This window comes from Heterocephalus glaber, unplaced genomic scaffold (assembly GCF_053883595.1).
Source record: "Heterocephalus glaber isolate CG9 unplaced genomic scaffold, H.glaber_assembly_v1.0 deba00000347, whole genome shotgun sequence".
Taxonomy (NCBI): domain Eukaryota; kingdom Metazoa; phylum Chordata; class Mammalia; order Rodentia; family Bathyergidae; genus Heterocephalus; species Heterocephalus glaber.
Window position 1 is genome coordinate 12,277,687 of NW_028258143.1, and position 13,738 is coordinate 12,291,424.

At 36.3% G+C, this 13,738-nt stretch overlaps 2 protein-coding genes and 1 pseudogene across 8 annotated transcripts in view; 2 read left to right on the forward strand and 1 right to left on the reverse strand.

Moving 5' to 3' along the window:
* The window catches only part of Map3k19 (mitogen-activated protein kinase kinase kinase 19), a 73,503-nt gene extending 68,802 nt beyond the window's left edge, over positions 1–4,701 (forward strand). The window contains exon 14 of the mRNA XM_004836108.3: positions 211–4,701. Within this exon, the coding sequence (XP_004836165.2) occupies positions 211–277 (67 nt within the window). The 3' untranslated portion in view covers positions 278–4,701. The remainder of the gene's footprint in view (positions 1–210) is intronic.
* Ccnt2 (cyclin T2) overlaps positions 3,065–13,738 on the reverse strand; it is a 50,419-nt gene continuing 39,745 nt past the window's right edge. For 4 of the 7 annotated variants that reach the window (XM_021236902.2, XM_004836103.4, XM_087195740.1 and 1 more), the window contains 2 exons: positions 10,604–10,674; positions 3,065–10,106 (listed from right to left, as the gene is read on the reverse strand). In XM_021236902.2, the coding sequence (XP_021092561.2) occupies positions 8,679–10,106; positions 10,604–10,674 (1,499 nt within the window). In that variant the 3' untranslated portion in view covers positions 3,065–8,678. The remainder of the gene's footprint in view (positions 10,107–10,603; positions 10,675–13,738) is intronic. The other 3 variants (XR_204799.4, XM_021236908.2, XM_004836104.3) reach the window with 1 other exon arrangement.
* On the forward strand, positions 10,890–12,644 carry LOC106010130 (beta-Ala-His dipeptidase pseudogene; annotated as a pseudogene).

Consider the following 13,738-nt stretch of genomic DNA (forward strand, 5'->3'; position numbering starts at 1 on the left):
CTGCATATACATTATTCATTTTTTCCAATGAAGTAGGTATTGTTGTCTTCATTTTACTGGTGAGTGAAAAACTGGAGTCTGGACTCAACTCAGGTTTCTTGGACTGTCAGCAGTTAATACTTATATCTTTAAAGTCTGTATGTGAATTAAGTAGATCTTGTTGGCAGTCACTTTACAGGGTGCTGCTTCTAATGTGTTTCCCCTTCCTAGGGACCAGCATGAGCGACCTTCTGCTCTCCAGCTTTTGAAGCACTCCTTCTTGAAGAGAAATCAGTGAACACACAAGATTCTTCCCAGGCCTGCAGAGATACTGTTACTGCTTACTTGTGTGGAATGATGGTCGAGACCCTTGTTTTCGTACTGGAAATTCAATCTCTTAACCAGATTCTACAGTGTCACTAAAAATCTTACATATTAGCATTCTCAAGCTTGAGTATTACCTGTATGAGAGGAATATTTTAAATGAGAACCCATTCCAGTGTTTTGTTTTGGTTATCCAGGAACTATAATCTCTATTGCTTTATATATTTCCTTTAATTTCTGGCTTTTTAGTTTTCATGTCATAGTTTTAAATAAATTATACAAAGAACCTGTATCATCCTGCCTGGTGAGTAAATACACTTAATTCTTGCAAGACTATTAAGATGGGAAGGTAAATTAAGAGATTCTAGATTGTGCTTTTCAGCAGCAGTCCTAACCTTAAGGGTTCCAGGAACCTCAAGGCCTAACAGGAGCTAAGGGCCTTGGCATTCCATCATCAGTCCCCCAGCTCCCCAGAAGTCTTTCAATAAGTCAGAATACCTAAGGTGGTGCCCTAAATTGGCTGCTTCCCAGGTAGGTTACTTGTAGTATAATCTGACAGCTTTCACTTCTTTGCAGAGTAAGTTAGGTCATGAACACATATACAACTAGTTAAGCCTTTAGGCTGGTAGGACAAAAACTACATCTCATGGGAGAGTGAGTCAGCATAAAAACTTTTCAAATGATTTTCACCACTACTGAATGGTCATTTTTGAAGTCACTTTGTAAACTTTCACTTCTGAAACACTGGCAAGTTGTTAGAATTCTTAGAAGCTCTTTTAAGTTGGACTATTTTTGACAAGGTTTTTATTGCTGTGGATTTAGCACTAAATTTGACACCTACTGATTTAAGCTATATTTTATTGGCTGCCATCACCTCAAGATGGTATGTGCATTCTAACACTAGTATCAGGCTTTGTCAAAATTAATTTTTTGAGAATATGAAATGTAGCCCAGGTAAGATAAAAATATTTTACTTCTTTCTCTCATTTGTAGTTTTAAAAAAATATCTGATACAAAGGCATGACTATATTTCCTATTTTACTCACTTGAATATCAACATGATCTGAAATTACATAATCTTATTGTAAAGGAAAAACAAAAGAAAAAAATCTAGCTAGGCGCAGTGGCACATGCCTGTAATTACAACACTTAGGGAGGCTGAGGGAGGATTATAAATTCAAATCCCACTAGGGAAACTTAAGATACTAAAAAAAAAAAATCTGTTGGGTTCTGAAGCAATTAACTATATTCGTCTATTAAACCCTGTGGGGAAAGTGTGGGGAGTAAAACATGTTGTGTACACAAATCACAGTAATGGACCTATGAGGTTGGTTAAACAAATCTACCCTTCTATTTAGAGAATACTGAACACAATTTTGAACTATTAAAAAGAATCTTCTGGGCTGGGGATTTAGCTCAGTGGTGCTGCCACCTACCTTGCAAGTGCAAGGTCCCGAGTTCGATCCCTGGTACCAAAAAAAAAAAAAAAAAGAATCTTCAAAATAGGGTTCAGAGATAATTTTCTGACAGCCATCTAAATGGTAGGCAGAATTGGGATTGCCACCCCATTTCTACAACTTTTAAAGCTTTTTCAGATTCAATCTATTAAGGAAACCAGGTACTCTCTCACTGCTTTACTCAAAGCAAAATACCAGACACACAGATACACAAAGGCAGAAGTCCACTTTGATTCTAAGTACTTTAACGGTGTGATGAACTACTGTTCTTTTATCAGTTATATTGCTTTCCCCTCCATGAATATAGCCAACACAACTGTCCTCATTTTCCATCACACTAAAGAGCTCACTTCATTAAATACTCCTTTTCTTTTGGGCCCAAACTCAACCAAAGAAAATTTAACTCTCAAGCAAAGTTCTAAAAAGTAGGTCTGCAGTATCTCAAATTTAACTTCCTTTAGCCCTTACACTGTGGACATTTCTCAGTGGTAGAGTTAGGAGGCACAAGAGACAAAAGTGAACTCTGGAGTACTGGAAGTTGTGCAGTATTCTACATTTGGACTGCATCCATTCCCTCCTACAAGATCAATGCAGCAAGCAGTCCCTCTTTCTGTAGTATAATGAACAGCTGGAAGATAGTAATGCAATCAACCTGCTCAAGGAGAAGCCAAAACCTCTATTATTTGCTAGGCGGCCCAGTTGTTACTTTTCATTTACAAGTATTAATTCAGCTTAAAGCAACTACTTAAATGTAGAAACTTGGATTTAAAAGGCTTTCCTGATAATTCTGCCAGTTAGTTCTGAGGTGGGCACTTCTATCTATTGATAACCAACATTGGTGTGTCCAACCCATGGCCCAGGGACCACTTGCTCTCTTAAAAAATATTGTAAAACCGTGAAAAACCATGGGTGAATTCATCTGTAAAACAAGCTCATACTAACTTCAAAGGCTAGAGAAAACTGACCTTGGGGGTTAGTTTGAAAGGCCTAAATAAACTGCTTGTCTTCATTTCATGGCAATATGTTAAAAGGCTGCATTAGTGAGGCTATTTTGGGAGGTGGTATTAAGGGAGAGAACAGGCAGATTTTATACTAGGGCTAAAACAAAATTTTAAAATACTGAAAACAGCAGGAGAAAAGGGGAACATGGATTTGGACAAATTTGATTAAATGGAATTAGACATCCCCCATTTAACAACCGAATTATGGGCCTATGATTATTATTAGGTCACTAAATGAGGAACTGTATATAGTATGTACATTACAATATTCAGAACAAAGAAATAGTCAAAGGAAACTACAACTTGATGACTTCACTTTTATTTGCACAATTCTTACATGGAGTACTATAATGTATAACAGAACATAAAATTATAGTACTGTACTGTACAGTACAGTCAGCAAAAACTACAGTACTGTACTATAGAAAAAGCCCTTACTGTTGTTACCAACATAATCTCTTAATGTGATTTAAAGAATTTATTTACATCTAGGCTTAAATGAATACATTTTTGAGATAACTTTTGCATCTTTTACTAAAGTTATTGCAATTAGCTTTCATTTTCTTTCAAGTGGAAGATACAGGAAAATGTGTGCGGAGGGGAGGGAGGTTGGAGACAGGAAGGATATTAAAAGGGAATGTACTAGTAATGCAAGTTTATAGGGAAGGAAATGAAGGTACAAAAATCAAATAATTCATCCAAGGTCAATCTTCTATTAAGCACTAGGGCTAAGATTGGAATTTGACCATACACAGTGGTGCCTTGGTTCACGAACTTAATTCTTCCCATGATTCTGGTTACACGCCAAACTGCATGAGAACTGAATCAAATTCAATGGTTGGGTTCAATGCTGACACTGAAATTTGATTTTGTTCTCGTTCAATTTGTTTTTCAACCAGAATTGTGGAAAAAATTTTGTGAATCAATTAATCCGAGAAGCTGTACCCTGATGATATGTGTTACTAGGATAAAGAGTCAATTATATTAGAAACCAGGTTTCCCACATTTTTCTAGGGACTATAAGTTACACCTAACTCATGTTAACAAGATATGTTAGAGGCTTGAATTTATGTTGTTAATAAACAAATTTTATTAATAATTTCTTATATAGGAGAAGCTCAAATTCAGACTAATTCATGGTAGTACACACATATGCCTGTTCTGGATTTTCTATTAGCAAACATCCCATTCAGTTGTCCTTGGGGGTTCTGAGTACATTTAGAAAACAGAATTCCAATCACTGTTCACAACACAGTATTTGTGAGGTATTCTAACCAAATGAAGCTGCTTGAAAACACACATCCTAAAAAATAGAATTGTACTCATCACTAAGAATGGTCTCAGTACTTAATAGGCAAGTCAAATTAAACTACTAAATAGAAATGGCAACACATAGGCTTTTAAACAAGGTTTCTGCTCAATACTTGGAAATAAAAATTAGCCTCAGGAATTTACTTTTGAGATTAATGGATCAAAGCAAATAGGTTAAGTTACCTTTATAAGACAAGAACTGCTCCTAGCCATGCAACCTTTAATATCTTGGTTACCAACCCATTGAAAGAATATGGCAGGCAGAACAGATGATGGCAAGTTATGCAACAGAAAAAGGAGTCACAGAAGAAAAAGCAAGCTGGTCCCAAATTGACACTGAAATAAATGAAAGCATGTTAAAATACTTAAGAGCATTTCAGTTCCACTGGCAAGATCATCTTGGTTGTAAAGACAGATGTTTCAGACAAATTTTTAATAAAATAAGCAAATTTTTGCTAGGTATGGTGGCACACACCTGTTATCCCAGCACTGTGGGAGGCTGAAGCAGGAAGATCAAGTGTTTGTGCCCATCCCGGGCAATGATCCTTGGCAAGATCCCAGTCTTTAAAAAAAAGGTCTGGGGAAGTAGCTGTGTTCAATCCTCAGCATATTGAAAAAAAAAAAGCAAACTTCTTAGTTTATATCTCTATCAGCTGATCAAATTGCCCAATGATTTCTGATGTAAACTTAGGTGTGAATTCTCAGATTAACATTGATATTGTAACTTGTTACTCTAACTGGACAGGGACAAAATATACTGCTTTTCCAGTATAAAAATGTTTGAATTAGTCTGCCTAATAAATGGGCTTGAATTTGGTTAATTCAAGTTTCTCCAGAGGCTGGGATTTGTTGACCTTTTATCTGCATAACTGTGGTCAGTGAATCTACTGCTTCCCATGAGAAAGACTGCTCAATCAAGAGAAATAACAAAGCAAGGGTCCTTCATAACAATAACTTGCAATTTTTCCCAGCAAAAAATCCTAAACAATCACCTAGCAAGGTAAGGACAATGGCAGGTGAGAAACTGCTGTTTGTTCAGATAAAACTGGGGATGGTAAAAACAAAAATAAAAACAGGATGGTGAGTTAACAGAACTGTATTCTTTTACAGGTGGTACCATGCTAAAAAATAAATCCTGTTTCATATATGAAAAACCCTAACATGTCTAATCAATCAAGTGGGCATATTGTTTAATATTCATGCATATATAAGCAGTGGTTTATTTCTAAGGTTGGTTAAGGAATAAAAATTTAAAATTTCAAATATAAAAAGAGTATGTGCTTAAAACCTTTTAAGGCAAGGTATTGGTAATAGAAATCCTTAACACTGGTTCTCTGAAGCACACCAACTACAGTAGTTGTTTTCTTTAGGTCAGAGGATAGACAGGCCAACAAGGTCAGTTAACCTACTAATTATGAGCTGTCGGTACACAGCAACAGAAGCATCACCCCATGACATTCCTTACCATGTATCTTGGTAGAAGTTTTCTTTAAATGACTGAATAACCTGAATGAATCTGCACACACAGGGGGAAGATGAAGGTACAAACTCAGCTGCTTTTAAAGAGAAACATGGGATGGATGCTATGACTTTTTGCAAGGTCTTAACCACTAATAGGTACTTAACCACTAACATATTATACCTGTTTTGTGAAGTAGCTTTCTGAGAATGTTTCGCTGAAAACTGCTTTGCTTTGGTTCTGAAATTACATTTTCAAGTGGCTAAGGCAAATATTTAGGGGGCACAGCTCAATATTGGAGAACTAGTCGAAAGAGGTAGACGTAAAGCCTTTGTTTGCAATGTGCTTCTGCATAAAGGTAACAAATCTGCAATCTAGGGAAAAGACAACTTAAAAATGAATCACTCTTTTATAAGATGTTTAAAGATAATGCTTTTTAATATTTCAAATATTTAAAAAAAATCTCATAAAAAATGTATCACCTTAACAGTACTTTGCACATGTGGAATTTCATATCTAAATTTGATATTATTTTGGTTTATTTATGGCTACTTACAAGACTCACAGTAATGTCCATTCATCTGAGTCTTTTTCTTTGGTAAAGCCTAATGGGACCAGGCCGATGAATTATTTTATGCAAATAAGATGGTTGAAGCAAACTCATGGTAATATGAATTATAAGAGTTTTTGTTTAATGGCAATGAAACTTAAAAGGATTTCTGCATTAATCACCTTTGTGGTTTTGGAAGCTTAATATCCTGTTCAGAGGTTAAAGAGTTTGAATAGCTCACACAATCCTGTAAAAATCACAACTGACTGCCCTTTAATAAATAAAGTCATTGTAAAGAATTACATTTACAGAGTGAAAAGTTAATACATAGCATTTCAAATTCAATTTTGGAAGTACTAGTAAGTACTGACCATAACAATATATACTAGCTATCTTTTTAACTGTCCATCATTAGCACCAATAAAGATTCAACAAAATTACCTTTATTCCCACATTTCAAAACAATTCTTCAAATTCTTAGTGAAGTTTAACTATAGTCACAGACCTTAAATATTCACATTGTCTTCTATGTCATACTGAAAATAAGTTCACTACTTTTCTGGATATTCTTTACAAAATCTTATTAAAATTCCTGGAATTATCCCCAATTATACAGTAGCACAACCACCCTATGTCGTTTCACATGATAGATCTGTAGAGGTTTCACATCTAAATCACCAAGAACAGAACCATTCCCTCCCTCATCTTGCCCTCAGCTTAATTCTATACTAGTCCTTGGATCATGTACCACTGTAAAAGTATAACTGTATCAAAATTACCATGTTTATGGATACAATATTATGCCATACAGAACAACAAAGTTACATATAATGACAAAATTACTAATGTTATGCAAGACAAGAACAAATGTCAGGACATGCTACCTAGGCAAAGTCCCTAGAAGGAGGCTCCTAGTATCCCAAATTCAAATAACATTGATGAAATAATAAAGTTATCTTAGATAACTGCTAAATAAAAGTAGAGCACAGATTAAACTCTATTATTTACAACCACAAAGTATTTGAGTAAAGTTACAATTGTGCACATATCAGTGGCTTTGTAACAAAAATAGTTCTTTTACAGCGGAAAAATTAAGACAGTTTTCAGTTCAACATAAGTTGAATTCAACCAATCTCAAAGATACTCAAAAGCTCCAAGATTTACCACAGAATAAAGTCAAGATTAGCAATAGACAAGAGCCATACTACTGGTATTTAAAACAAAACTTATACAAGTTAAAGTCTATCATTCAATCAGGAGTCAGATGACTGTGCAAACTTTACCTTAACAGGAGTATACTGAGATGTGCAAACAAATGTAAAACCTCCACTAGTGGTTTGCCTGGAGGCTGATCTTTGTTTTTCTACAGAGCTTTCTGATAGCAACCATAAGCTATAAATACAGGTACAGTGCACAGTCAGTAATCTTTTCTTTTTATTTATTGTTAGAATATAAAAGAATTAAGAGAGCATAGGTTTAATTTCATTTTTATAAGGAAGACTGCATTTACCTGAAAAAGAAATATGACATCACACACAAACACGCTTCAGGGGAGGAGAGTATTTAAGAATATGGTGTCGTTCTGAATGCTAAAGGAAAAGTGATCCCTGTTTATTGTTAAAATACGTAGTGTTAAAGTTCAAGGAAAAACTTACTAATTCTTCACTATGTAAGTTTTTGTGAATTTAGTTTTCAAATCACAGTAATCTATATAATTATTAACAGCTGTTTTATATTGTAATAAGCCAACAGACATTTAAATGCACTTCACATCAAGAGTATGTAAACTTTATTTTTTTCTTCTTCAAGCCTTCAGAGAATTAGGGGCCATTTCAGCAGCCAATCTGGTCAGGACCTCTGAAGGCAAAAACTGAGTGCCTCACAGTGTAAAGGACCACCTGTGGCACTGCATACCCATCTGGTAGTGAAGTGTCCCTCTCTTCAGCGGCTTCCAGTAAGGCCTAGAGTTTAAGGTTAACATGAAAAAGTGCCACCTTTGTTTCAGATTAGTGTTGGACTCTGACAAGAGAAAATAAAGTTATTCTGTACATTGTTATACTTACAAGCAGCTCCAATCCTGAGTATTTATGGTAATATCTAAACATACAAAAATGTATGTACATTTTCCTCCACTTTCTTGTAAACAGTTGTCAGTATACTGTTTTATCCCTTTATCATTGAAACATGCAAATCATACATACAAGTATAAATACACAAAAGAAAACAATTTTCACTCATTCAAAAGCCAAGCAACAACAAAAAATAACTACAGTATTCAAATTATAAATAATGCTTGAGGCATCTTATATTCCTAGAAGCAGCCAGGCATTCATCCTAATGTTCTTAGCTGCAATTGTAGAAATAATGAGTTTTGCACCTTCCATGCTTTTACAGTATTTATAACACTATCATATGTGGAGATAAAGACTTGTTTACTATAATCTCTTCTTTTCAGAATGAAGAATAAAGCAGCACTTACAAATATTGAAGCAGTGGCAGAAACAGCAAGTGTTACCACTGCTAGATCAGGAGGAAGTTTTCCATTCTAACAATTTTTAAATTAAAAAAGTAAAGGAAAAATTGACCTAAACAAATGATTACATATTCATTCCTTGGGCACTTAACAGCGAGTCCAGCATGTCGAATGTGTCTTTGTAGTCCATATGCTGGCTGTTTGTACTGTACTCGTGATTGGCATCAGGTCCGTTGGTCTCCACTGGCTTCTTGTCCAGTTTCACGAGGGTGCTGAGATGTCCGTAGCCCACCTGGTATGTGATAGGGGGAGGAGGGGGTAAGGGATGGTTAAAAACAGAGTTGTGAGAGGATATATACTGCTTAACAGAGGAGGAAGAACTAGATGAACTACCTGAACTTTTGGAACTTTTGCTCATTTTGGAGTGATGGTTGTGAGAAGCATCATTGATATGCAGCTTCTTCCTTGAAGAACTGGAACTAGAGGAAATGCCATCACTGCTCAGGCCAACTGGACTCCTCAAAACAGTGGGTGGTATTCCATCAGCATTGTGTTTACTGCCACTGCTGCTGCCACCACTGTGCAAATGGGGATGCTTGTGACTGCTGGTGTGGTGGCGGTTTGCAGGGTGCTCCTTGTGCTTTTCCTTATGGTCTCTGCTAATATGTGGGCTCGAATGCTTGCTCTTCCCACTGCCTTCATCAGAAGAGCTGTGTCTTTCTGAGGATGAAACTTTTATCTTCATCTTCAGCTCTTCTTTACTGGTGCCTTTATCAGTGGGTGGTAATGGAATTCGTAATTTCAGTGATCCACTCTTTTCCTTTTTTTCTGCCATGTACTTTTCAGGTTTTTCAGTATTTGTGATGGGAATTTTCATTTTAATGGGAGAAGTTACAGAACTGCTGCTTGTTGCCTGTGACTGCGTGTGTTTGTGTTGCTGTTCTACCTGGGCAGCTATATAATGATCCCTTACATCGACATCCAGAGTTTCTAGCTTACGTTTTTCTCTGTATTTATCTAAAGACATTTTCTGAGGAATAACTCCAGGAGTAGCAGAAATTGGCCCATGGTGTTTACTGCTCCCTGCTTTATGAGTATATTCTTGCTTAACAGAAGAATGATCAGAAATTTTGTCAGGTCTGTGATGTAATCCTGAATGGAGTGATATAGAAGGTCCCTGTTGGAAGTTGATGTTGTACTGGGTGCCAGACAAAGACGTCTCCTGTTTCTGTGAATATATTGGTTCTGTCCTTGCTGATTCTTGATGCTGAGGCCATTCTTGGTGTGATGACAAACCATATGAGGTACCTGGCATTCCTGTGGCTAGCATTGACAAATTGTCAGTTGTATGGCTGTCCTGAACAGAAATATTTCCTGAATTTAGAGGTACTGGTGCAGGGAATGCAGAAGTAGATGGTTTCTGAAAACTTGGGTTTGTTGGTACACCAGTGACACTATCTACTAAAATGGAATTCTGAACCAAAGATGAACCAAGAAGTGGTGCCTTTGTTACTTGTCCGTCTACTTTTGGTTTCTTAACCGGCTGATCAGCCTATGTAAATAAAACACACAAAAGAAGCAGTGAAAGCACAGGGATTTAATGTGAGATTTTTGCTTGTAAATAGTCTATTTTAAATATATGGAAATAAAATCACCCAGGGCTCAAGGTTTTATGCTGCCAGCAAATAAATGTCTTAATTTTGAGGTGTAACAGAAGGCTTTGAAAGCACTGGTTTTAGAATCAGATACAAATTAGATCCTAGCCCAGCATTTGAGATAGTAATTTAATTTGTCTAGGATACAACTTCCCCATTTGTAAAACAAAGATAATTATTTCCACCACAATAACTGTGAGATTTAAAAATAAAATGGATAATACACTTAGAAATTCTACTGGACACAGTAGTTAAATAAACTGTGAACACATGGAGCTTATAGAATACTGCTTTTAGGAATAGTGAAAATTATTAACCACACAATTTCAAATGAGCTATATAACTGTTAGGTAAGTGACAAACTGATTCTATTAAATCCTGCCAATACTCTTACCCTCCAGTTTCGAATCCTCTTCAACCTACTAGGCGTTTTCTCCAATATTTGTAGAAACTCATGTGTTAGCTCTAAAAATAAAATTTAAATTTAAAACTTAGAAGGTATCTTTAGGATTTAAATTTCTCGCAAGTGGGCAATATTAGAAAGGAACCCTATGAGCTCATCTCTATTATAGTGGTACCTTCGTTCACGAACTTAATTCTTTTCCACATTCTGGTCGCAAAATTTATTCTATAAATTCGGTTGCAACTGGAATCATGGAATGAATTCTGCAACCATAATCATGGAAAGAATTAAGTTTGTGTATTGAAGTGCTACTATATTATTAACCTTTGTTCAATCTTTAGCATATGCAGAAGCAGACTATTTGTGTAATCCAGGGTCTTGTGTGTGCTAAGCATGCACTGTGCCAATGAGCAACACTAGCCCAAAGCTGGGTCTTTATTTTTTATTTTTGGTACCAGGGATTGAACTCGGGTCCTTGCGCTTGCGCAGCAGGAGGCGAAACCACTGAGCCTAAATCTCCGGCCCAAAGCTGGGTCTTTTTAAAAATTATTTACTTATTTATTTTTTTTGGTACCAGGCATTAAACTCAGGACCTTGCACTTGCGGCACCACTGAGCTAAATCCCCAGCCTGCTGGGTCCTTTATTTAAAGAACACTTCCCTTTGAGCAGTACTGATCAGACCCAAAGCTCAGCTTCTTCTCAGTCTCATTTTTCTACCTTTCCTGTAATTTGCTGTGTACTGCCGTGGCTCACAGTGAACTAGGACTTACTGCAGAGGTTCTGGATCTCCCAGTGAATATCAAGTTCATTCTGGAAAGGATGGAAGAAGCTGGTTCTATTGCTTTGGAGGAACTTATCAGAAAAGAAAAGGACCGGTTCTTCTCCAGCGTGGACTACATTGTGATCTCAGATATCTATCTATGGCTTAGCAAGAGGAAACCTGCACTCACTTATGGAACCCGAGGAAACAGCTACTTCCTGGTGGAGATGAAATGCAGAGATCAAGATTTTCATTCCGTAAGTTTTGGTGGTATCCTTAATGAACCAATGGCTGACTTGGTTGCTCTTCTTGGTAGCCTAGTGGATTCATTGGGTCACACATCCTGATACCTGGAATCTATGACCAAGTGGCTCCTCTCACAGAGGAGGAAAAAGAAATGTATGAAGCCATTGATCTGGACCTCGAGCAATATTGGAATAGCAGTCAAGTTGAGAAATTTCTGTTTGATACAAAGGAGGAAATTCTAATGCAACTATGGAGGTACCCATCTCTTTCTATTCAAGGGATTGAGGGTGCATTTGATAAACCTGGAACTAAAACAGTCATACCTGGCTGGGTTACAGGGAAATTTTTAATCCGTCTAGTCCCTCACATGAATGTGTCTATGGTGGAAAAACAGGTGAAGCAGCATCTTGAAGATGTATTCTCCAAAAGAAATAGTTCCAACCAAACTGCAAATATTAATGATACTCAGTACCTTGCAGCAAAAAGAGCCATCAGAACAGTGTTTGGAACAGAACCTGATATGATCCAAGATGGATCAAGCATTCCTATTGCCAAACTATTCCAAGACATTATCCAAGAGTGTGACGATGCTTCCACTGGGGGCTGTCGATGATGGAGAGCACTCTCAGAATGAGAAGATCAACAGGTGGAACTACATAAAGGGGTCCAAATTATTTGCTGCCTTTTTCTTGGAGATGGCGAAACTGCATTAATGACAGGAACCTTCCAGACTGATATGACCCACTGACACACCTCACCTCACTATGTCCCCAGACAGGGATGGGATCTAAATAAGCAGAGAATGTTGCTCTAACAAAGATTTTTTTCCCCCCTCATTTAAAATGTCTTGAGATACTTGGAGCAATAATAAAATATTTTAAAGGCAAAAAAAATAACACTTCCCCTTCTGATTTTACTTGCATACTTAGAATCTATGAAAAATCCATCTATAAAAATATCCATCTCCTCCACTAAAAAAAAAATCTCCATTAGGCAAAAAAATATAATAATATTTGTTGTAGGAAAGAACCACCCAATGGATTCTTTAAAAGTTGGTATGCAAAAGAATACAAAGGATTTTAAAAATAATCTCAATCTATCTTCCCCAACATATTTATGAATTACAAAGAGAAAAATGTAACTCTATAGTGGAGAAGCTCAGCAATATACCACCTTAATCAAGTGATCATCACTAGCGGTAAAATATATCAACACAATGTACTCTTTTCTATTATGCACTAAGCAGGGAATAACCTACTTCTGCAGTATTCTTATCACCCAAAACTCCAAGCTCAATCTAGTTATGAGAAAACATTTGAGAAGCTTCAAATGAGAAATGCTCTGTAATAGTGACCATTATTCTTCAAAATGTCAAGGTCATCAAACACAAGGAAAGACTGAAGAACTTAACAGACTGCAGATAAAAGGGACGTGCCAACTAAATGGAATATGGGATCCTGGAATAGGGAAAAATGGAGAAATTCAGATAACCTGTGGTTTCATCATTATCATAATCATTATTATTGTTATTTTGAGACAGGGTCTTTCGCTATGTAGTTCAGGCTGGGTTTGAAATTGTGGCAATCCTCCTGCCTTAGCCTCCGAAGTGCTGGGCTTACAGACATGCACCACCATGCCTGGATCCTGTAGTTTCATTATAATAAAATGTTAATTTCCTGGCTTTGATAATCATATACTGCTATATAACATGTTAACACTAGGAAAATCTGAGTGAGGGATACAGAGGAACTCTTTCAAGTTTAAAGTTATTTCAAAGTTAAATGCTAAAAAAAAAAGAAAAAACTTTCCTCCACCTATACTCATATTTTCTAGAATACAACACTATTAGCAGATTATCCTTGCCATAATTTAATCAGTTTTCTTAGGTTTAGGATTACAGTAAGATGACCCACTTTTCCAAAGTGGTATAGCAATGATAAATTATTCTTTTATATCCTAATGTACCATCATCACTAATAAATACTGGCTATGCTCAAGACAAATGTTAGTTAAATGAATCAGAATACCCATTATATAAATAATGCCAAGTCAACTCAATACTGAGAGTGAACTTATCTGAATAGAGACTACAGATTCACTTAATATTTTTAATACAAAC